Source organism: Ochotona curzoniae, unplaced genomic scaffold (assembly GCF_017591425.1).
Source record: "Ochotona curzoniae isolate NIBS_2020 unplaced genomic scaffold, NIBS_Ocur_1.0 contig_1274, whole genome shotgun sequence".
Lineage (NCBI taxonomy): Eukaryota > Metazoa > Chordata > Mammalia > Lagomorpha > Ochotonidae > Ochotona > Ochotona curzoniae.
Window position 1 is genome coordinate 30,606,721 of NW_024465023.1, and position 26,119 is coordinate 30,632,839.

Sequence of the window (26,119 nt, forward strand, 5' to 3'; positions counted from 1 at the left end):
AACTTTTCTATGCATCAGATGACAAGTTCATGTGTTTATATGCAAAAGACTGCCCTGCGGCGACACACACACTTCTCTTTCCACATAACTCATCTCTCACAATGAGAAGCAATTGAAATATTTTGGAAACCACAAGTTTTAAATTGTGCAGGCTGCTGGTAGTTTCCTCTTGGGGCCTCACCAAAATGATCCTCTCCAACATCTGAGCTGTCTGACCAGCTGCCTCACTCAGCCCACGACTTAATTTTTCATTCTCCTCTGCCAGGGATTGATTCTTCTCCATCAGGGATTGTAGATTCTCGGATGGTTCCACACTAAAACAAAGAAAGTGGTGGATTAGAAAAATATCTGCCAAATAATGCATATATCAAAAGTGAATAAACACATAGCCTATAAAATCTGTTGGTGGGAGTTAGGATAAAACCACCTCCCAGAAGTCTGGGGAAAAGGCTAAATTTTCCTAACCTCCCTGTAAGGTGGTATATTACATAAACAGGAAGCACATCCCTAACGTTCTTAAGTGGTGAGCCTGGAGCAGTAGCGTAGTGCCTAATGTCCTTGCCTTGCATGTGCCAGGATCCCATACAGGCGCTAGTTCTAATCCCATCGGGTCCGGTTCCCATCCTGCTCCCTGCTTGTGGCCTGAAAAAGCAGTTGAGGATGGTCCAAAGCCTTGGGACCCCACACCTGCATGGGAGGCATGCAAGAAACTCCTGGCTTCAAATTGGCTCAGGTCCAGCTGATGTGGCCACTTGAGGAGTGAATCAGCAAACAGAAAGATCTTTCTGTTTCTCCTCCTCTCTGTATATGCCTTCGAATAAAATAAATGAATCTTACAAGTTCTTAAATGGTGTGAGGAAGGTACTAATACAAGTCAGAAATCATTTTTAATGAGAATGCTTTTAAAAAGATTTAGGAGCTAGCAGGCAGGCATGGTATTTCAGGCTAAGCCTCTGCCTGCAGCACTCCATATGGGCACCAGATTATGTCTTGATTGTTCCCATCCAGCTCCCTGCCTGTGGCCTGGGAAAGCAGTCGAGGACGGCCCAAAGCCTTGGGATTCTGCACCCACATGTGAGGCCAGGAAGAAGCTCCTGGCATTGGCTCAGCTTTGGCCTTTGTGGTCATTTGGGGAGCAAGCAGATGGAAGATCTCTGTCTCTCCTTCTGTTTCTGTCTCTTTCAAATAAAAATCTAAAAAAAGCTATTTTAAGAATCTTATTTGAAAGGCAATGTGACAGAAAGGGAGCAAGTCCAAAGCGAGGAGCCCTGAACCCCATCCTGGTCTCCCCCCCCCCGAGTGGCATGGACTCAGGCACCAGTGACATCCTCTGCTGTCTTCCCAGTAATATCAGCAGGAAGATGGATCAGAAGCAGAGGCGTTAGGACTCGAACTGGCATTCTGACATGAGATTCAGGCATACCAACTGACAGCCTTGCCTGCTCTACCATAATGTTTACTCCAACCAGAGTGATTAATCGTTAGCCTGGCTCTTGGTTTAAGGTCTTTCTATTTTATGTTATATAAGTAAGTAACTGACTAAATACTGTTAAAATATGTTCTTTGCTTCTTCTTCCTACCTTAAATCTTTTTTTTAAGTGAGAGATTAATTAATGTATGTATTTGAAAGGCATAGCTACAGTAAGAGGGGACAGAGACAGAAAGAGGGGTAGAAAGAAGGAGGGAAGGAGGGAAGGAGGGAAGGAGGGAGGGAGGGAGGGAGAGAGGGAGAGAGGGAGAGAGGGAGAGAGAGAGAGAGAGAGATATTCAATTCACTGGTTCACTCCCCAAAATGTTCACAATAGCCTGTGCTGTGCTTCGGCAGCCCGCAGCCAGGAGCTCCTTCTGGGCCACTCATGTGAGTTCAAAGCCCGGTTATTTGAGCCATCTTCTGCTGCTTTCCTAGGTGCATGAGTGAGGAACTGCAATAGAGCAGTTGGGGCTTGAACCAGAGGCCTGGCATTGTAGTTAATGGCTTAACCTACAATGTCACCCCCTCAATTCCTCACTAAAGGCTAGGGAAGTAAGAAAGGAACAGGTCTGGAGCAGGCAGAAGGGTAACTACTGAGGATTAAAATTCAACCTGACCAATACAGGCTGATTATGCATTTGCTGTAAAGTTAGGAAAATAATATTTAAGAAGTCAGAAAGCTGAAATGAAGTCCAGTGGCCACTAAAAACACATCTCATACATTTTTTTACCAACAAGTGCTCCCTTCTAAATTCATGTGTAGCTTGGAAATGATAATCCATGGTTTCCCAATTTCAAACTGCTTAGAATGGTTGGTGGCCACAATCATATTCATTACAGATATGATTAAAAGGGAGAGACAGAAATAGCTTGAAGGGATACATGCAAATAAGAATCTTTGGAACATAAGCAAATTGCTTGATTACATCAGCCCTCAACTAATGAAGTGGATCAATAAAAAGCAGTTTTGCTTTGCCTAATCCATTGGGATAAAATGTTCAAAGGGCTAGAAAATCTGGTTAAAAAAAGATCAGAAGAAATACGAAGATTTGATCTGAAGAAGACCGAAGGGAAAAGGAATAGTTGTCAAGGCTATGATAAAGAGGAAAAAGGACAGGGAGCAGCTGCTGTCAGTCTCAATAAAGGACAAACAGGGATTTTAGGAATAAAGTCAATGCCCTCTTGCTCAGCTTAAGGCCTCCATCAATTTCGTGTAGAGTATCTTCCTGCCCTTTCTCAAAAAGTTAATGGTAAGGTCACAGAATAAGGCTTTATAATCACAGTAGTAAGACTTCTGAAGGAATGTTCAATTAAATATGTGGATTTTAAACTGTTAATAAATTTCATATTATTTCTGATTGCTCTTTGTTTTTCAACTGAAAGCTTCCATGTGTTATTCATGTAAGTCAGCAAGCTCCAATGTAATTGAACAGTTTTTGTCCTCTGAAAAACGTTCAAGGTTTCTCTAAATTGAGGACTCACATTTAAGTCAACCGTTGATTTTTGCAGGGAAAATCCAGCACTTAGGGGTGGCCTCTTCACTGAAATCTGAGGCTTATATCTGAATATTTCAGTATTACAGGGATGAGCATTTAACCCAGTAGTTCCCAACCACATCATTATCCTAGGATGGAGAACAGCCACCCGAAGCCATGTAGGGCATAATCCAAGGGCACTGCTCAAGAGGTGTTGATAGTTCAATAGCTCTGAATTACTGCCGATCTTGCCATTCCAAGCACAATGAAATCTCTCCAAATCAGAGTAACTGGGTTCAGTACCCAGCTAGGGCTCTTGACCCCAACTCCCTGCCAATGTGGACTCTGGGAGTCAGTGGTAAGGGCTCAGTGAGGTCCCTGTCACTTAGGCTGGAGACCTGGACTGAGTTTCCAGCTTCTAGGTCAGGCATCTGGAGAGTGAACCAGAGGATGGTAGCTCTCTCTTTTTGTGTCTCAAGTTAAAAACAAAAACTACAAATCTATATACTTCTACAATTGATAACAAGAGCCAATATTCTTTTTAAAAACAGGTATCTTTGTTCTTGTTATTGGAGAAGCAGGCTACAGAGTGAATGGAATCAGTCTTCCACATACTGGTTCACTCTGTAAATGCTCTCAACAGTCACAGGTAGGCAAGGTCAAAAGCAGGAGCCATTTAGGTCTCCCATGTCACAGGTGGCAGAGTATTTAAGCCATCATTTGCTGCATCTCAGGATGTGATTTAGCAGGAAACTGGATGCAAAATGGACTTGTTGGGACTTAAATCAGGCACTCTGAAGCGGGATGTGTGCATCCCAAGCAATGGCTAACCCACTGCACCACAATGCCCACTTCAATAGTGGCGTGATGCTCTTACACAGCACTATGTGATCAGCTATATTTTAAGTGTTTTTCTGATAATAAACATTTTTCCCTCAACCGCCCTATGAAGTAGGTTCTATTGTTGTTACAATTTTACAATCAAGGAAACTGAGGCACGAAGAGACTAAAATAACTTAAAATGAAACAGTGAAGCTGGGATGTGAGCTCAGTATTTAATCTATGCAGTTAGAGATACTATGTGAACACAGAGAATATAGACTATAGAAGCTCTCAGAATATTAAGGACAAAAGAATTCTTTGCACAAGTTTTAAAGCAGTACAGGACCACCCCATGAAATAGGACACGCATATGATGGGGAAGACTTTAAGAGTTGCATGTGGATGTCTCAAGTGACTACTGTACCAAATGCCTGTCCCATGAAATTATTTTTTATAGTACATTCTAGATATTCAGAAGTCTAGAATGGTTTTCTTTGATCTTGTTTTTGTTACTCTGTCATTCATGAGATACATTTGTGTTAGGTTGAAAGAAAAGGAAGAGGGGCCAATTGCTTCTAAAATCAGTGCAATGAGATTAAGGTCTTTAAGAAATCCTATGGGGCCAAATTCTTTTCACTTAATCCATCATTCTTTTTTTAAAAAAGGTTTATTTATTTTTATCGGAAAGTTGGATATACAGAGAGGAGGAGAGACAGAGAGGAAGATCTTCCGTCAGATGATTCACTCCCCAAGTGGCTGCAATGGCTGGAGCTGAGCCGATTCAAAGCCAAGAGCCAGGAGCTCTTCCGGGTCTCCCACATGGGTATAGGGTCCCAAGGCTTTGGGTCATCCTCGACTGCTTTCCCAGGCCACAGGCAGGGAGCTGGATAGGAAGCAGGGCCACTGGGATTAGAACCAGCACCCATATGGGATCTTGGCACATTCAAGGCAAAGGCTTTAGGTACTAGGCCATGGTGCTGGGCCCTAATCCAACATTCTTAAAATAGTATTAGAAAATTCAGATTAAATTATCCAAAGGGGAAACATTAGAAATGAAAAGGAGGTTATCGATGGATTTTAAAATTATGGCAATTTTATGTGTTATTAGCACTTTCACAATTGTGCTGCAAGAGCAATGCACTACATGAAAAAATGGGTTATTGGAAACAAGGACAGTAAAAGAAAGCAGGCTCACATTATGTACAAGAATAAACTCCTAACAAAAAATAACATGCAAATAAATTAAAAGATAAATAGAATATTAATACTAGATGTAAACATGAGATAATTCTCCTTTTAACTCCGGTATAAAGACTTTCTAACTATGAATCAAAATCAGAAGTCTGGGGAGAATGTAAACAGTGTAGCCACTCTGAAATGTATTTTGGCAGTTTCAAAAAGAAGTAAATACACCACGAAGAAATTCCATTCCTGGGGATTCACCCAGTGCAAACATATGTTCACATAAAAACCTACAAGTGAATGTTTACAACAGCAGTATTTATCATAGCCCCAAACTAGAAAGAATAAAAAAAAATCTATTAACTGGTAAATGGATACACAAAATGTGTTCTATCCGGATAATGGAATACTACTCAATATTGGGAATGAACTATTGATACATGCTGTCATAGGGATGAGTCTGAACAACAGGAGTAAAGAAGCCAGGCAAAAATCAGCACAAACTGGATGATTCCAAGGATAGGAAATGTCCACAAGGGGCAAATCTACTGAGACAAAGGCACATTAGTAAATTGTCTTGGTCAGCAGTGGAAATGGGACGATAGCAAATGGGAATGAGAGGCCTTTCTCAGATGATGGCCATGTTCTACAACTGGATTATGGCCTAAGTCCCAGCTGCTCTGCCTCTAAAGCAGTGCCCTGTTAATGTGCCTGGGAAAGCAGCAGAAGATGGTCCAAGTGTCTGGGATCCTACCACCTACATGGGAGAGCCACATGGTGTTCCAGTCTCCTGCCTTGAGGCTAGCACAGCCCAACTCTTTCTGTTGCAGCCATTATGGTAGAGCTCCTCCTGTCTGTGTGTCTCCCACTTTTTAAAAAGATGTATTCATTTTTAATTGAAAGGTAGATTTTACAGAGAAGGAGAAACAGAAATCTTCCACAAGCTGCTTCACTCCCCAAAGGGCTACAACAAGTCAGAGCTGTGCCGGTCCAAAGCCAAGGAGTCTGGAGCTACCTCTGCATCTCCTGACGTGGGTACAGTGGTCCAAGAATCTGGGATATCTTTTGTTGCTTTCCCAGGCACATGAGTCAATCACAAAAGAACAAATACCATATGTTCTCTCTTAGATAAGGAAACCAGCACGGCAAGTGTAACTTCGATAATCTGATCCATACTGGTTTTTTTTGTTTTGTTTTTGGCTGCATTCCATGTGTTTTGATGTTTTTCATTTTAGTTTTATTCATTCCAAATACTTTCTTTTCTCTTGTTGAATCCATTGCTGGCTCATGGATTTTATATATATATTATATATTATTATTTATATTCACATATATTTGTATATTATATATACACATATACATGTACATATATGTAATACATATAATTATATAGTAATATAATTATATAATATGTATATAAAATAGCTATTTAAAAAGATATAAAAAATATGCTGCTTATGCATATACACATAGGGTGGTATAAAAAAGATGTTGCCACGCTCTACCCACGAGCAGGCCTGGAAGCAGTAATGCTGCAGTGAAAAGGAGTATATACAGTTAATGGTAACTAGCATTCAGATCTTGGTTCTGAATACCACTTTCCAAAAACGAAACCAGGGATCCTTAGAGATATGATTGATTCTAGAAGTGGGACATGGAAAATATGAGTTTGAGAAATCTTGTTACAGAATACAGGAAGCAACTGGAAAGTCTTGCTCAGAACAATCTGAGCAATAATACAAATGATCATATGGATATTAACCCATAGACTAAATATCCACAAGCCTATGCAAATACAACTAAATCATGTAATAAACAAACAGGGGAGAAGAGACAGCTCTTACTCATAGTAAAATTCCTTAACAAATTTTTGAGGCCAGAAGATCTTCCTAAGTGTATCAGGCTATTTCAAAAATAAAGTCCCAAATAACCAGCAAGGCTGGTAAAATACTTACCTTGATGCCATGTGCTGCCAAAAACCTGAGCATAATAAGAACAACAGCTCTCAGGATAAACAGCATCTACTAGAATACATATTTAAAATTGATCTGATTTTTCCTTCGGTTTCTTTTTCATATTTATTAATTTTATTGGTGTTGCTTGCATAGCTGACAAGAATGTAGAATTGATGTAATTCTTACTTTATAGATCCTGGCAGGGTACCTCCATGGGCTTGTAGCAACATGACCTGTAGCTGTTGTACCTGGAAGAAACAAAGAAAACTAATCAGCTAGTCACCAATCAAAAGCTATTCATCCATCCCTTGGCAATGAAATTAATACAATCAGCACCAGGGTAATTTTACTTAATGTCTATGAATTCTAAGGCACATCATCACAGATACTCCAGAAGGCACCAAAGGCTGATGAATCAAGCATAAGTGGTCAATCAGCGTTAATGAACAACTATTTAGAGTGAGTTGCAGCTTTTAACTAAACATCTCGATGAGCTTATGTTGAATGCCTAGCTTTAACATCAAACTGAGGACCAAGGTAAGCATTTGTGGGGACATACAAAAATCAAGTATGGTCCCTACTTTCAAATTCGTAATTTAGTTGAGGAAGACAAGCCTGAAACCAGAAATAGGAGGAAATAATGTTAAAACAGACATTGCCCGAAAGGTTCTACCTGAGTTATCAGGTAGAGTTCAGGGCTTTAGGGTTCTGAAAAGAAGCAGAATTAAAGAAACTCCACAAGGACCCAAAAGAGGCTTCCTAGAAATGGACCTTAAACTACAGCACAGGTGCAAGCTTCCTCTCCCTTTTCACCTGTGAAGGAAGGGTTGCTCTGTCCCCCGAGACAAGTCTCTAGGCTTGTGCTTTGGGGCCCCACTCTTCCTGCCTCCTTATGGAATCCTGTCTGTGTTATGCCTTATATCTTCTAGATCTTTAGTTTCTCCTTTTTCTTTAGGATTGTTCCGAGTAAGTTTCTCTCCATCTTAAAACAAAAGCACCTTCCTCAACCTCACTTCCTATCTTGCTTGCACTATTTCTGTTTCCACAACATTTGAGAATAATTTCCACCAATTCCCTCTGATTCCTTTGGCTCCTCTCTCTTACTTGTTCTAATTTTTTTTGGGGGGGGGCAACATCATCCCAACGAAATTCCTTGCTAAGATCACCAATGACTTATGTATGTTACTAAATCAGCAACAATTTCCAAGTTCCACATTTCCTGGCTGACTGGTAGTATCTGGGCTTAACAAAACACTATGCGTCACTGGTTTTCTTTATGCTCTTCCAGTTGATCTCCTGAGTCTCCTTTTTGGTTCATTATCACTCTACCTGTTCTCAAAGTTTACTATCAGTTTTCTCGCTTTAACGACTAGGGCTAAGCTGATCTGAATCCAGGAACTTCCTCCAGGTCTCCCACATGGGTGCAGGGTCCCAAGGCTTTAGGCCATCCTCGACTGCTTTCCCAGGCCACAAGCAGGCAGTTGGGTTGGAAGTAGAGCAGCTGGGACAAGTACCAGTGCCCAAATGGGATCCCAAGGTGTGCAAGGCAAGGACTCTACCACACTGGGCCCTAAAGACTCATCTTAAAGTTTCAACTCTGCCTATTGTTTCAATTACTGTGTATAAACTGATGATTCAAATTTGGCTCTAATACAGATCTTTTCAAACTCTAGACCTTCATATTCAACACTGTACCTGCCATTTCCACAATGTTCTGTGCTATCCCCAAACCTGGTGCTCTTTCAGTGCACACCAAGTCAGTGAATACCCAATTCTCAATTCCACAAACCTGAGTGTCATCCCCACATCCCTTATTTAATTCTGATTACTTCTGTCATCAACAACAGCACCAGTATAAAACCAGTATCCCTCACTTGGATTACTGAAGCCCTTCTTTAATGATCTTCACAAATCTAATCCTGTGGCACTAACATCCATTTCTATACAGCAGCAAAATCATCTTTTAAAAGTGAAAATGAGTGGGGTGGTCATTTGATACAGTAGTTTAGAATGCTGTTTGGGATGTCTATGTGCCATACTGGAATACCTAGGTTGGATTGCCCCTAGGCTAATCCTGGCTAGTACAGAGCCTGAGCAGTGATGATGGCTCAAGTAGTTGGGTTCTTGGCACCCATAAGGAAAACCTGCCTGGGGTTGCAAGCATATGGGCTATGGATAGATGGCAATTTTCTCATTCTTTCTCTCATTGCTCTGACCCTCTGCATCTCAAATAAATAAATACAAAATTTTAAAAGATGTAAGTGATCAATTTTAGCACTCAGTGGAAGCTCAATTTAAAATTTATTTTCATTTTATTTGAAAGGCAGAGACAAAGACATGCATGGATAGACTTCTTCCAATTGCTGGTTTACTCTATCAATGCTTCCAATTTCCAACAGCCAGGGTTGGGCCATCCCAAGACAGGAACTCATAATTCAATCCAGATTTCCTACACAGATGGCGTCAACCCAAGAACTTCCTCTGCTGCTTCTCAGTGTGTGCATTAGCGGGAAGTTGATTAAGAGGTAGAGGAGCTGGGATTTGAACCAGGCACTCTTATGTGAGATGTCTGCATCTCAGGTAGTAGCTTAATTGTCCTACCCCATTCTCACTTCTTAAACCATTTTTAACATGGCCCATAAACCCTTGATCAGGACTCTCTTGTCTAGCCTCATACTGTTACATTCTGCGTTTAGTTTCTACATTCTAATCTCACTGACATTGTGTCCTTCAAAGGCTCCTTAACTTAGACCCTTTTGGTACTTTCTATACATCAGGTACTGTCCTCTAAGTATTTTATATATATATTAATTCATTTAACCCTCACAAAAACCCAGGGAAGCAGGCACTATTATTTCCGATGTACAAATAGGGAAACTAAAGCACAGAATGCTTACCCAAGGTACACATATATCTAATTTTAGAGCCAGGGGGTAAAACTTGGGCAGTTTGGTTCATAAGCACACTTAGCCACATACACACTCTTATGTATCTAATCTGAGATATCTTCCCTGTGTTAGTGCTATTTGATGTGAGATATTTGGAATTGGGTAGAACTATGCAGAGAAGTAGGACAATCAAGGAGAAGCAGAGTATATGGTAATGTTCTCCTAACACATTATGTGTAGTATACTATCGCGGTTTATAATTACATATGATGATTATGTGGTTAATGTTTGTTTCGTACCAGACAATAATCTCCATGCTCCATGAAGCCAGAGACTATATCTGCTTTGCGAAATAATGTATCTAGCATAGTACCAGGCATGTAATAGTATCCAACATATATTTATTGCAGGGAAGAAGGACCAAATAAACATCAGAAAGAAGGAAGAACATCTTGGACACAGGAAAAAACATGAAAGGAAATGGGGAGTAGAACTGAGTATGGCATATTTTTGGGGAAAAGTTTCATTTATTTATTTATTTTCCTGAAAGAGAGAGCCCGCTGTGGTAGCCTAGTAGCTAAAGTCCTCACCTTGCATGCACCAGGATCCCATATGGGTGCCAGTTCGCATTCCGGTTGCTTTGCTTCCCCCTTCTAGCTCCCTGCTTGTGGCCTTGGAAAGCAGTCAAGGATGGCCTAAAATCTTGGGACCCTGCACCTACATGGGAGACTGAGAAGAAACTCCTGGCTCCTTGCTTTGGTTTGGCTCAGCTCTGACTGTTGCGGCCACTTGGGGGTGAACCTGTGTATAGAAGATCTTTCTCTCTGTCTCTACTCTTTCTACATCTGGCTTTTGAACAAAAATAAGATAAATATTAAACACAAAGTTACAGATAGAGAGGAAGAGATAGAGAGAGAGAGAGATTGAGAGAGAAAGAAAGAACCTGCATCCACTGGTTCACTCTCCAGATGGCCACAATGACTGGGGCTGGACCAGGTCAAAGCCAAGAGCTTCCTCCAAATCTCCCACATGAATAACACGGGCCCAAGCACTTTAGGCTTCCTCTGTTGCTTTTCCCAGGCCATTGGCAGAAGTTCATCAACCAGGATTTGAGCCAGCAGCCACATGGGATTCTGGCATTGAAGCTGGTGGCTTTAATCTTGATTCATAACGCCAGCTCTGAGAATCGTATTTTTAACATGTAAATGATAATTTCAAATACACTACTTATATAAAGGGTCCCTGGCCAAAGTTCACAAAGGGGCAGGATTTAGTGCAGTGATTAAGAAACTCCTTGGACATGCACATCCCATGTCAAAGTGCCTAGGTTCAAATCCCAGCTTTGTTCTCCATTCCAACTTCCTGCTAATACACATCCTGAGAGGTAGCTCATAGCTTTGGCTGGGCCCAGTCCTAGCTGTTGCATGCATTTGGTGAGTAAACCAGTGGTTGGAAGATCCATCTCTCTACCTTTCAAATAAATAAGAACTAAAAGAAATATTGATAGAAAATGAATATTACGAAAAAAATCAATATGGATTGTAAAACTTTTCTTTATTAAAATGAACATCTCTATAATTTCATTTTGCCCTCTACTGTGGCCACTAGGAGAGGAAGTATTAATGGAAAAGAAAAGAGAAAAGAAATTCATTTAACAGTATTATCACAGTGGAGGAATATCATGAAAGGAGTAGGTCTGGGCAGCAGGAAAATGCTAGATTTTCAGTGGAAAGAGTATTCTAGAAGCTGGAACGCAAGAAAAACTGACTTCTACAAAAATGTATATACTTAATTCCCATCTGCTTGGCTCTTACCAAGGCTAACAGAGTTGTTCCACAACCAGTCATACTGATAGCTCCTAATCAGCTACCGCTTCCACACCTGTAACAACGATCTCAGACCATGTATGTACTTTGCAAGCCACCCCTTTGCCTTCTACTTAACAATCTGATGACCTTACATTCTATCCCACTGAGAAGATTGGGCTGAAAATCCTTCCATTTCCTTTCCCCTCCCCCCTCCAAAGTAGCCTTGGTGTATTCTTCCTAACCTAACCTCTTTTCTTCTAGCCTTGGGAACAGATAGCATCTTCACTGCCTGGAGCAAATCTTTCTTTGTGTTTAGGATACCAGCTACTTATGAAACTAGTCCTTGGTCTCAGTGCCAGCCTTTCCCTACTGGCTCTTTAAATCATTTAAGTCTCTTCCATATATTAAAGACAGAGACCCGCATTTCTTGATCCTTGGCTACCAGCCTATTCTTTTCTTGCCTCGCCTTCTTGACAAAAGAGCCTGTCAGGGATGGTGTCATGACAGAACAGGCTAAATCTCCACCTGCAGTGCCAGCATTCCATATGGATGCTGGTTCGAGTACTGGCTACTCCAATTCCAATCCAGCTTCTTGCTGGTGTGCCTGGAAAAGCAGTGGAGGATGGCACAAGTCCTTGGGCCCCTGACCACATGGGAGACCCAGAAGAAACTCCCAGCTCTGGCTTCAGTCTGGCCCAGATCCAGCCACTGTGGCCATTTGCAGAGTGAACCAGCAGATGATCTCTATGTCTCTCCTCTCCGTAACTCTGCCTTTCAAATAAGAATAAATACATCTTTTAAAAGAAAAGAAGAAAGAACCTGTCAGCAGTGACCTTCGCTTATTCCCTGACCGTTTTCTCACTAAGGTCACTGACAGACCCCTTGCTGATCAAAATCCAGGAACACACTTCAATCCTTAATTTACACTTCCTTAAATGTATACTTTTGACCCCACTCCATGAAATGTTTACTTGGTTCCCATGTATTCTTTCTGTCTACTCCTTATTAGTCACTCCTTTCGTCATTTCTTAGATGTGAGTTCCCCAAAGTTCTGATCTTGACCTTGTTTGCTTTTTCAATCACTCATTCAGCAAACATTTGTTGAGTACCTTTAATGTGTCAGACACTCTTGGATCTCATCTCCATAGCTTCAGATACCATCTAAATGCTAATGACTCTCACATTTCTACCTTCACCTCATCACTCTTTATTAAACCCAGCTAGCCAGCCTCCTTTGACTATTTCCACTTGCATGACCCTCAAGCCCTTCAAATTAAAATGCCCCAAAATGAACTCATCATTGCTTTTTTCCTGTCTTTCCTCCTGTAGTCCCTGATTTGAATGATTAGCACTATCATTTGCTCAGTTATCCAAGCAAGAAACTTGAGTACCTTGACTCCACTCACCCCTCTTTTCCCACATCAGAATCACTAAGTAAGACCTATACATTCTTTTTTCTTTTTTTCCCCCCTCTTATTCTTCCCTTTCTCTTCATGGCTACTGCTACTGTTCTTATTTCAGGTCATACTCTCATTTGGTTTATTTGAGCAGCCTAATTTATTTTCCTACTGCTAGTCATGCCTACTTCTCACCTACTTTCTCTACACTATCTGGGGTGATCTCCCTGAAATACACATTCCATCATATTGCCCTCTCAAAAATCCTGGTCTTTATTGCTGTCGGGTTGAATTCTAAATTCTTCAACAAGTCATATAAGGAGCCCAGGGTTCAGCCTCTGTCTACCTCTACTGCCTCATCTTTCACTGCTCAGTTCTTCATCCCAATCTGAAATGGACAGTGAACATGATAACAGGAGTTATTTTAGGAGGCCCCCAAACTAACATAATGCTTAACCAACATCTCAAAATTTCCAATAAGAAGCTCCATCATCCCGTTCACATATCAGTAATTTTTCCCACATAAGTTTAAGTTCTTCATACCTGTTGTTTCAGATGGTTAAGTTCAGCTGTCTGGGGATCAATATTAATAACGGGTTTGTTCTTGATTTTTCTTGCTCTGTCAGCATAGCGAAGGGTATTCAATGTTTCCTCTAGATTGGAATCAGCAGGACTCACGCAGGCTATCATAAGAGTATGGCTGTTACCGCCCAGAGAATCTGAAAAAGAACCATAAAGAACAATGGAGGGAAATGAAACCAAAAAAGTAGGATGCAAGCAAAGCTGTCCATTTGGGTTGATGATTTCAAACAAAGAGATACATGAAAATTCTTTGCTGTCTGTGTCAATACAAAATAAAGATTTCTGATGTGTGAAATGATATTGTTTAGGAGCCTATCACACGTGTTCCCATTCATAAGCAAGACTACGATTCAGTAGTTAACCAAGTTAAAACTAGGGCCTGGCCCCAGTAACATAAGAGCCACTACTGGGGTAAAACATCCTAGGATGCCCTCTCAAGAAGAGTAACTCTCCAGGAAATTCTATTTGGCAGTGCTGATCATTAAAGAAAAAGCAACCAAGTTCATTTTCAGGTATAAAGTACGAAGTACAGCTGGCACTCTGAACATTTCTTGGCTCTCAAAGTCTTATATGATGACATCCTGTCTATTATTATCATAGAAACCTTACTGCCAACAGTTGTATGTATCAATTAGACAGCTGTGAAGCCATCATCAACGAACAATTGGCTTTTTAACCTGTTGTGTCTTTGCTTTCTTAGCACTATCATTCTGAATTATTCTCTCATATTTAGGAGCACTTTGGGCTTACCTTGAAGTAGTCGAGTCAGCTTGGAATCTCTGTAGGGCACAAAGCCACCCTTTTTATCATCTCCAAGTGCACTGATTACATTTCCCAAGCAAAGAAGGCCTCGATTAATATTAATACCTAACAGTAGGAAACAGAATTTAAATCGCTTGGTAAAGCATCTAATAAATACTGACACGGTCTGCTGAGAAAATTTTGAGAAAAAGATTCTATAGTAATATTGTCATCAACTGAAAGGAAATTTCTTAACCCTGTTCACTTGTGAGACTGCCTCTTAAAGTTTAAAAGACAAAAGTCCAAATGTTGGGTGGGTATGCACAATTGAGAACATTAGTACTTCTCACCCTTTGCCATGGAAACAAAGCAGACAGATAAGTATCACCATGACAACCACCATCTGTATAATTATTTACTTTTTATAATCATTAGCACAGTCCTTAAATGAAAGCCATGAAACTGGATAATTTTCAACCCAATTTTTGCCATCCTGTTATTATTTTTACTATCATTCTCAGCTTACCTTTATCTCAGAGGTTAAATGGCTTGCTTAAGGCCACTTCTAGAAAGTAAGCAGTGGGTCTGAGATTCCAACCTAGGATTTCAGTCAGGTCCTATACTCTATCATCCCAGAATCCATGTCCCCTTTGCTATAAAAAGGTAAAATTCTTTTCCACCTAATTGCAAGGCTTGCTTTTTAAACAGTTTACTAATCTCTGAGGTCCCAGTAAAGAACCTACCTCCCCATTAAAGTATCTGTGGAAAGATTATACAGTATAATGGCTAAATGTATGGCTTTGGTGTCAGATGGGTCTGAGGTCTGATCCTGGCTCTGTCACTGATCAGCAACATGATCTGGGGTAAGTGCCTTATAAAATGAGGTAAATCTGGGGAAGGCATTTAGCTTAGTGGTTAAGACACAGGTCAGGATGCCTGTTCGCCACATCACAGTACCTGGATTGGATACCTAGTCCAGCTCCTGACTCCAGTTTCCTGCTAATGCAGACTCTGGGAGGCAGCAGGGATGGCTCGAGCACTTGGGCTCCTGCCACCTGCGAGGTCTGGATTGAATTTCCAGCTTCAATGCTGTGCAATCTCAGCAGCTTCAGATGTTTGGAAGACAAACCTGTGCATGGGAGCTCTGTTTCTTTTTCTCTAAAAATATTAAAACGAGGTAAGTCTATCCTTAAATAAGATATTAGATAAAAGAGTACTGCAAAATGCAGTATGTGTTGCAATGAGTAAAGTCACTGTTTACAGCACCAGCATTCCATATGGGTGCCAGTTCATGACTCAGCTACTCTAGTTCTGATCCAGCTCCTTGCTATCGCACCTGGGAAAACAATGTGGGGTGGCCAACTGCTTGGGTCCCTGCACCCACGTGGGAGACTAGCTCCTGACTTCAGACCTGCTGAACTCCAGTCATTGTAGCAATTTGGGAAGTGAAATAGTAAATAGAAGAGTGAGTGTTCTCTCTGTCTCTCTCTCTTCTTGTCTGTTTCCCAATAAATACATTAAAAAAAGAGAAGAAGAAAAAAGAAAGTAGGCCTAATGGGAGGTCATCAGATGCTCTTTGGAAGGCAATGCTTGTGAGAGGTTGCTTACAGCAGACTGAGTCAGGCCCATTCCGGTCCCTGGGTCCGCACGGGATCCTTCCTCTTGCATGTCTTCTGCTACCCACTGCCTTTGTCAGATGCCAGACCAGTGAGGCTCCCTGATCTTGGACCCTATAAAACCATGAGCCCATAAAAGTTTTCTTCCTCGAGAAGTAGCTTTTCTTGTGTAGTTGTTATAGTGATGAAAAGCTGAATAACACACACATTATGAGAAAAAAAAATATGCATAAACTTCAGAATTTTTCCTACTCTCAAACCTTTTATATTCTATTTTCTACGAACATGTTTAAGTTCATGGAAGTAGGGCATTGAGGAAGGCCACAGCCTCTGCTGCCATGGATGGTACTGTAATGGCTTATGAGGTCCTGGAGGGCACTAGCCAGGACCCCTTTTAAGATTTACTTGTTTGTTTTGAAAATCAAAGCTACACAGAGAAGTAGGGAGAAACAAAGAGATCTTTCATTCAATCTTTCATTCAATGGTTCACTCCCTAGGTGGCTAAATGGCCAGCGCTGGGCCAGGCAACAGTCAGGAGCCAGGAACTGCATCCGGGTGTCCCATGTGAGTGTCAGGGAAACAAACACGTGGAGCAAACCTCTCACTGCTTTTTCCAGGCCATCTGTTACCGGATCAGAAGTGTAGCTACACCAAAATATCTGTCCCAGCTAGGCTAGTGCTGGTATCCCAGCCACTAGAAGCATGAGCAATACATTTCTGTTCATCAATGAGGTCATCTAAGGTATTATAACAGCACGAATGGATTGACACAAACGACATTACTGTAAGCTCTACTTTACCTTTTATTTGTTGAGACATACTTAGTATTACATCATAACCTGAAATTATCATACTTACAAGATTTCAAACCTCAAATTCCTGTCTACATCCTTCATGGATCCTGTTTTTAACCCTTATTGTCACCACCAGTTTAAGGACATTTTATAACATTCTCAGTAGATTAGGCTCTTCCTGTCCTAAAAGTACCTATTCTAAACCTGGTGGTCAGTCATTTCAGTTCACAGGGTTCAGGGCCTTGATGCCTTCCCACCATATCAAGTCCTAACCATAGATTAAACCAGTTGCGTGTATGTCCAGGTACACACATGCACACATGGGCCTATTGGAGGCTATAGTCTTGAAGAACTAGCATAACTAAATGTGTTGGATCCATCGTAAGCATGCTATGTGACCTTAGCTGCATCCTTAGCAGTTAACAGTTCTTTCTTTCTCAGTTCCACCTAACCTAGTCTAACTCACTGTGGCAGTTATTTGAAAAACTCATCATTTTCAAGACTGGGGGGCTACATTCCCTCTTTATTAGCAGACGATTTCACCGAACATTTTGCAAGATGAGAGTGATCCTTCAGGGCTCCCTAGTCTGCCCTCTCCTCACCTCGTACTCTTTCCTTTGCTGTTACTCATTTCCTCTTCCTTCCTCTTTCAAAGTAATTGCCTTTATTTGCAGGGCTCTGCTTTTTGCCTCTGCCTATGTCTCTATTTCCTCCATTTTCCCTGGGACGCAGGATCCTTTGAACTTCCCCCTCGTTTACTTAGATCTTATTTTCTCTTCATGAATTCCTTCCTTTCAGTCTACACGCATATTCAAATCTCCCTAATCGAAAACAAAAACAATTTTCTAAAGAAACCATTCCTTTCATTTCGTTCATTGCCAATGGAAAGAGATGCCATTTTGCAGAGCCATTTATTCTACCTCAAATGGGAAAGGAGAGCCTGTTTGGATTTATCAAGCCTATTTGCCAATATCTGTACTATTCTCTGTATCAGACCATTCCTTTCTTTTCCTTTTAAGCCAAACAGAACATTGTGTGATCTTATCGGTCCACATCCCATTCAGACATAAACAAGAGATGACTGAGGCTTTGAAGGCTTTCAGCAAAATTTCCACCTTTGATTTTATGCAGAAACAAAACAAAACTCCAGATGAACCCTGAGAACAGTCAATCTATAGCTAGTATGATCTAAGCAAGAATTATACAATTGGGCCTGCTGCACTAGCCTAGTGGCTAAAGTCCTCACCTTGCATGCACCGGGATCCCGTATGGGCATTGGTTCTCATCCTGGCAGCCCTGCTTTCCATGTGGCGTGAGAAAGCAGTAGAGGATGGCCCAAAGCCTTAGGACCCTGCACCCATGTGGGAGACCCAGAAGAAGCTCCTGACTCCTGGCTTCAAATCGGCTTAGCTCCAACTGTTGCGGCTACTTGGGGAGTGAATCAGTGGATGGAAGATCTTCCTTTCTGTCTCTCCTCCTCTCTGCATATCTGTCCAAATAAAATAAATAAATCTTAAAAAAAAGAATCATAAAATCATAAGACTTATGGATAAAGTGAGTTATTCCCCACTCCACTGAATGGGAGTCAAGGCTTTGAAATAGAAAGGAGCTAAGAGACCTCAATGTCTCTCTGGAAAGAAATCATCAGAAGATAGGTTGCGATTCAGCAAAAATAAGGCATTAAAACAGTAAGCTCTAGACAAGGATGGAGTAAACAGCATCAGCCTTAAATGTTCTGAGCAAGGATGACTTTAGAGAAAAATCTCCAAATACAATTCCACAACCAGAAGTTTTCTGTACGACTGAGAACAGATCAAACAGTAATAAGGTTGAGAACACTGCCCAATAGATTTGGGTGTTTGTTCACTATGGCAAAAAAACAAAAGATTTTTAATTTCTTGAGAGTAGGGACTATGACTTACTCATCTTTGTTATCTCTAATACCTAGCATAGTCTCACAATTACATATAAATACATTAAACGTTCAACGAACAAAGGACTCAAATGTTTGGCGTGAGAAGAGACTCCAGGACTGTTCAGTGTTTTTATGCAATGCCATGTGGGCATAGCTCATTGCAAGTATTCAACAGGCACGGAAAATAAAGCTTTGGGCATCAGGAAAGTATTTGGTTTGATTTAGGAAGTCAGGCTGACACATCCTTGCTGTTTGTTGGAGGATAGGTTAGATGGTGAGATAATGAAGAAGGAACACTGCAGGAAGTGGGGTAGGTCTGCATTTATACTGCTGAATAGTATTTCATGACATGGGTATACCGATTAAAGCATTCACCTGCTGAAGGATATGTGGATTCCTCACAATTCTAGGCTGTTTTCAATTACAGCAGCTGTAACTTTCATCTACGGGTTACTGTGTGAACACACATATTCATCTCTCCAGGATAAATGACCAGGAGTACAAAGCTTGTACGTATGGTAAACACATGTTAAAGTTTGTAAGTAACTGCTGGGCTAATTTCCAGAGTGGGTGCACCATTTTATATTCTCACTGGCAGTATATAAGTGATTCAATTTTTTCATAGTCTCATCAGCAAATAATATTGTCACCAGTCATCCTTGAAAAGAGCAATGCAGTGGTAGCTTTTTATGGCTTCTATTTGTATTTCCTTAATGAATAAGATGTTGAACATCTTTTGATGGGCTTGTTGGCAACTGTAATATCCTCTTTGGTGAAATAAGTGTTAAATGTCTTTTGTCCATGTTCTAACTGGATTCATTTTGCTTCTGAGATTGGGGAGATATTAATACAATTAAGATACAAATCCTTTGTTGGATGTATTGAATTTTTTTAAAATGGAAAATTTTATTATATTCAAGTTAACATAAAGAAAGAAACGATGATCATAAAATAGCTATAATATTCCTATGGTTTAAAGATTGACTTAATATTATAACTTTGAACTTACAAAATATATTTACATGAGTTTAAAATCTGTTTTTAAATTTATTTTAAAGGTTAGAATTTGTTATAAAATTTCATTAAAAAAAAAAAGAAACACAGTTCCTCTGATTTAAAAAGAAGGCAACTGAAAATCTGTTGTGGATGAAGAGAAACAAACGAAATGTTTTAAAGAGGGAGTAAATATGACCAAGGTTGGACTTTAGTTATGCTACTTTGAAATCATTTGCAAAGTAGATTTCGGAGTAAAAACTGATAGTTAAGAAACTAAGTTTTTAACAGCTCAGGTGAGAGGCCTCTTAAGGACTACAGCTGTGGAAATGGAATGCAGAGGATGGAAATCAGGGGTCTTAGGTGAGAAAAAAAGATTGGATATGACATGTACTAATATCCTAGAAATAAGGTTGATGTTCATTTGTCTCAGTACTCAACAGTTATTGAACAGCTATTATGTGTGAAGAACTACGTTGGACATGGGTGACAGGGAAATAAGAACTGCCAGGGCCAGTGTTGTAGCATAGCAAGTTAAACTACTGCCTGTGGCACCTATATTCACACAAGTTCAAGTCCAGCTTGCCTCAAATCCCTTCTGGCTATCTGCTTATATAGTTGAAAAAGCAGCAGAGGATGGCCCAAGTGCTTGGATCCCTGCATTCAAGCAGAAGGGAACTCCTGGCTTCAGCCTGGCCTACTCCAAGCCTTTGTAGCCACTTAGGGAATGAGCCAATGCTTTAAAGACCCCCTCCCTCTGCCATTTCCAACTCTCTTCTATCTCCCCGTGCTTGTCCAATAAATAAAATAAGCCTTTATTTACTGCTAAAGCCTTTATAAACTGCTAATTAGGTTGTGCAATTTTATTTCACAAAAGATGGCCCAATGGCCTTTGTATACACAAAAAAAAATGCTGTGGCTGAGAAAGGACTTCTAAGAACAGTCTATAACAACAGCTGCCAAAAAAAAAAAAAAAAAACTTAAATATCTTGAAATAAATTTAACACAGGACATGAGGGATCACTACAATGAAAATTACATTAAACATTAAAGAAACAGAAGGCCACTAAAAGTCGCAAAATTGTCATGTTTGTGGATTGTTTAAGTTAATTTTTCAAAATGCCTATAATACTGAAAGTATGGACTTACAGACTCAATACGATCTCAATCAAAACACCTGCAAAATTCATTTTGGATCTAAGGAAAAATGATGCTAAAATTCATATGGAAACATAAGGGACCTATGTTTATTTATGTTTATTTATTTCTATTGGAAAGTCAGATATGCAGAGAGGAAGAGACAGAGAGGAAGATCTTCTGTCCGATGATTCATTCTCCAAGTGACCACAATGGTCAGAGCTGAGTCAATCTGAAGCCAGGAGCCAGGAGCTCTTCTGGGTCTCCCACATAGGTGCAGGGTCCCAAAGCCTTGGGTCATCCTCGACTGCTTTCCCAGGCCACAAGCAGGGAGCTGGATGGAAAGTGGGGGCGCCGGGACATGAACTGGTACCCATATGGGATCCTGGCATGTGCAAGGACTTTATCCACTAGGCTACGACGCCGGGCCAGCTAGAGCAATCAAACAATTAAAGCAGGGACTGGTACAGTGGCATAGCCAGCTACTCCACTGCCTGTGACACTACCACACCATATGGTCACTGTTTCATGTCCTGACTGCTCCACTTCCCATCCAGCTCACTGCTTATGGCTTGGCAATGTAGTGGAGGATGGTTCAAGTCCTTGGGACCCTGTGCCTACGTGGGAGGTCCAGAAGCTCTTGGCTCGTGGTTTCAGACTGGCTCAGCTGTGGCTGTTATGGTGATTTGGGAAGTGAACCGGAAGATGGAAGATCTTTCTGCCTCTCCTTCTCTCTGTAAATCTGTCTTTCAAACAAACACAAAGCTATAGATACTAACAGACTAATAGACTGTCACACTAATAGTCTTTAAAATGTACTATAATAATAAATGTTGATGCGAATGTAGAGGAAAAGGCACTCTATTCCACTGTTGGTGGATATGTAAACCAGTGCAACTATTATGGACAGTATGGAGATACCTTAGATATCTGAAAATAGATCTGCCATATGACCCAGCCATCCCACTCCTGGGAATTTATCCAAATGAAATGAAATCACATATGAGAGTTATGTTTAGAGCAGGTCAATTCACAATAGCTAAGAAATGGAGTCAATCCAGAAGCCCATCAATAGATGACTGACTAAAGCAAATGTGGTATATATACACTACAGAATACTACTCAGTCATAGATTAATGAAATTTTGTCTTTTGCAATGATGTGGATATAACTGAAAACCATTTTGGTTAGTGAAATTAGCCGTCCTCAAAACACAAATATCATTTTTTTAAAAAAAATTTGTGATAATACACCAAATACAAAAAAATGTAATTTATAGGTGTGAAAGCAACATTCTGGGATTTGATTATAGTGTACAGCCTTTGTTTTTTTGTCATACTTTGTTATATTTGCCATGTGTTGATATCTTTACCTAATGGAGTGTTAATCCAGTGATTGAAAAATGAGAAATATGTGAAATTAGTCCCATTTCTATAAATAAACAAAAGCTTTAAAAAAGAATATTGATTGATGAGTGGATATACATGTGATAAACCAAATATAGTAAAATATTAATGGTGGAATCCACATGCTGGGTATTGGGTATTCTTGTATAACCTTTCTATATTGTAGTAACTTTGAAAATTTTTATTATAAAATCTTAAGGGAAAAAATACAGTTGAAAGGTCAATTTCTGAAAAGACCCTGACCCAGAGAAGAAATTTCTTAGGTGGGTGCATCTGAGTTATGATTTGAAGTACTAGCAGGTGTTGCCTGCCAGACCAAAAGGGAGAAAGAGGCCAGGCATCCAATGAAGACCTACAACATGGCAGGTGCTATGCCAGGCCCTAGAGATTCAATGATGAATCCAAGCTGTGCACTGAGGGAGTCAAGGGAGGGAATGCTGTCACACAGGGCTGGGGTAGTGTTCACAAGGGACAAAGATGGGCCCTGAATGAGGGGCACCTAGTCCACAGTGGGGACACCAGAGGGAATCAAATGCAGTTTCCTCAAGGGGATGATGTCAGAGCTTTAACATCAGAGTGTTAAAAGACACAACTGAGTTGGCCATGTGAAGACAGGGGGAAGGCACTTTAGGTACAGGGAGTGGAGGGTACAAAGATGCACAGGATTATCCAGGCACACTGTGGGGCACATGGACCTGCAGTAGAGAATGGGTAGGGAAACCTGAAAGATGGCTGAGGAGGTAGACTGGGATCAAGGAACAAGGGTTTAGCAGGCCCGTCTTTAGACTTCATCCTACATGTAGTGAGTGACATGCTGCTTCAAAGTTTCTATTCAGCAGAGGTTCCACAATGCAGTATGTTAAGGAGCTTAACCCAGCTCCTTAACATTGAGAATGGGATGCTGCTAGGTGACAAAAGAGCTAGGAGGCCACAGTCCAGATATGCAGGAAAAAACGAAGGACTTTGGGGCCTGGAGTGGTGGCCTTGTGGCTAAAGCTCGCGTCTTGCACATGCTGAGTTCCCATAGGGGTGCCGGTTCATATCCTGGATGCTCCACTTCCCATCCAGATCCCTGCTTGTGGCCTGGCAAAGTAGTTGAGGATGGCGAAAAAGCCTTGGGAACCTGCACCTGCATGGGAGACCCGGAAGAAGCTCCTGGCTTCAGATCAGCTCAGCTGTGGCCATTGAAGCCACTTGGGGAGTGAGCCAGCAGACAGATCTTTGTCTCTCTTTCTCTCTGTACAATCTGACTTTCCAATAAAAATATGCTTAGGGCACTAGCTGCATATTTCAACTATAGCTTATGTGTTATTCATTTGTAATCTAATTATAATCTATCTGACAATGACCTAAATATGTCCTATATTCAAAATGACAAAAAAAGTAGGGAGAAACTTAATAGGAAATATATAGCACCCACACTGACTAAAGGGAGAACATGCTGAATAGGTAATTTAATCAGGGATGCAAATTGTCTGTAAATACAAAAATATATTCAACTTCACTAATGACCATAATAATGAAAATGAGATACCATTTTTACTTAGGTTGCTAACAGCACTTAGTAAAGAAGTCAGAAAAGTGAATAATCTTATGTCGTGCTTTTGTGGGAGGTTTTTTTTTTTTAAATATTGTTTACATAGTTGACAAAGATGCACATCCATGAGGACCACTGATTAGAGTGGGGAGGGTTGAGCTATGGGGGAAGGTGGGTGGGACAAATGCTTCCAGTTTTCCTTTTCTTCCCTTTCCTCCTGTATCTGGGTGGGGGAGAGGAAGTGGGAGGGGGCCAGCCTTCTGTGGGTGTTTGATAGCATCTATTTTAAAATGTACATAGAACTGTAGAAGGTGGTAAGTTGAAGATATTCCAGATTCCCACCTTTGATTCACTCACTGCTGAGCCAAACAGGCACCGAAGCCAGCCAAGACTGAGGTAGCAGGACTGAGCAGGGAGTGAGGCAGGTTTGTTTCTCTGATTATTCTTCAAGGGTCTGTCAGACTGACTGATGCCGTACCTGCTGCTACAATGAGAGGTCCTGGCAAAAACACTGTACCTTGTCCATACTGGCTGCTATGACTTCAGGAGCCCTGGCAATAGAATTGAGTCTCAATGAACAGGCAAGAGACAAGAATAATAGACTGGGGCTAGTGCTATAGCACATTTGGCTAACCCTCTGCCCTATGGTGCTGGCATCCCATACGGAGGCTGCTTTGAATCCCAGTTGCTCGACTTGTGATCCAGCTCTCTGTTTATGACCTGGGAAGTAAGCTCAAGTCCCTGGGCCCCTGAACCCACATGGGAGATCTGGAAGAAGCGCCCATCTCCAGCTGCGGATCTCCTCAGCTCTGACCATCGGGACCATTTGGGGAGTGAACCAGTGGATGGAAGACCTTTCTCTCTGCCTCTCCTTTTCGCTGCCTATCAAATAAAAATTAAAAATTCTTTAAAAAGAGCAAAGAACAATACACCTAGAAAACGCAAAAGCCAAAGAGAATACTTTGCAAAGGACTTTAAGGAAGCAGAATTGCTAAAGGAAATAGGACAACTGCTCTAAAGCGTCTCTTGATCTAAAAGAATTAAGTATAACTTACCAAAACCATTAGTGATTATCACTCCAAATAATAAAGCACTAATACCATTCTAGTTCCAAATCAGAAACCAGATTCTCCTGAGGAAAGCAACTTTAGAATAGCCCAGGACTAGGACCAGCGCGATAGCTGAATGATTAAATCTTGCATTGCATGTGCTGGGACCCCATATGGGCATCAGTTTGTGTCCCAGCTGCTCCTCTTCCCTTCCAGCTCCCTGGTTATGCCTGAGAAAGCAGAAGAGGCTAGCCCAAAGCCTTGGGACCCCGCATCTGCATGGGAGTCCTGGAAGAAGCCTGTCTCCTCATAACTTTGCATTGGCTGTTGCAGACATTTGGCAAGTGAACCAGTTGATAGAAGATTTTTCTCTGTCTCTCCTCTCTACAAATCTGATTTTCCAACAAAAATAAAAATTAATAAGCAAAAAACAAGATACATGAAGTAGGAAAAAAACTTGCAACTTCATTCTCATCTATGAAAAAAAATACTAGAATAGAGCTATATGATCAAGATGATTGAATCTCAACAGCATAATATTGAGCAAAGACAGTCATTTACAGATGAAACCATGTGTGTAAAGTTCAGAAAAAAGCTACAGATCACTCCAGATTGTTAACAGATACAGGAAGAATTGATCAAAAAGGGAAGCATCCTTTAGAATGGTAATTAAAGTCCCCTCAGCCTGATGCAACTTGCTCCAATCCCTCATCACCCAAAGTACACTGCTCTGGCTAAGATGACTAAAAACCACAATGGGGCCTGGTGTGATAGCCTAGTGCCTAAAGTTCTTGCCTCGCATGTGCTAGCATCCCACATAGGTGCCAGTTCTGCTTCCCATCCAGCTCCCCGCTTGTGGCCTGGGAAAGCAGTGGAGGATGGCCCAAAGCCTTGTGACCCTGCACCTATGTGGGAGACCTGGAAAAGGCTCCAGGCTCCTGGCTTAGGATTGGTTCAGCTCTAGGTATTGCGGCGGCTGGGGGACTGAATCAGTGGATGGAAGATCTTCCTCTTTGTTTCTCCTCCTCTGTACATCTGACTTTCCAATAAAAATAAATAAATCTTTAAAAAAAAAAGAAATTCACAATGGACAAGCCCATGTGCTGCTTCTTCTTTTTCAAGACATACTTATTTATTTGAAAGTCTGAGTTACAATGAGAGATTCCCTTCCAAAGAGAGATAGAGAATGTTTCATTTGCTGGTTTGTTCCCCAAATGGCTTCAGTGGGCATAGCTGGGTCAGGACAAAGACAGGAGTCAGGAGTTTCCTTTAGGTCTCCTGCAAGGGTAGAAACGGCCCAAACACTTAGAGCATCCTCCACGGCCTTTTGCAGGCCATTAGCAGGAAGCTG

At 41.0% G+C, this 26,119-nt stretch overlaps 1 protein-coding gene across 1 annotated transcript in view; it reads right to left on the minus strand.

The window, feature by feature from the left end:
* Positions 1 to 26,119, minus strand: part of KIF4A (kinesin family member 4A) — a 120,047-nt gene that overhangs the window by 70,723 nt on the left and 23,205 nt on the right. Inside the window, exons 8-11 of the mRNA XM_041000782.1 lie at positions 14,331 to 14,447; positions 13,542 to 13,717; positions 7,092 to 7,153; positions 182 to 314 (exon numbers count right to left, since the gene is read on the minus strand). Coding sequence (XP_040856716.1) covers positions 182 to 314; positions 7,092 to 7,153; positions 13,542 to 13,717; positions 14,331 to 14,447 — 488 coding nt within the window. The remainder of the gene's footprint in view (positions 1 to 181; positions 315 to 7,091; positions 7,154 to 13,541; positions 13,718 to 14,330; positions 14,448 to 26,119) is intronic.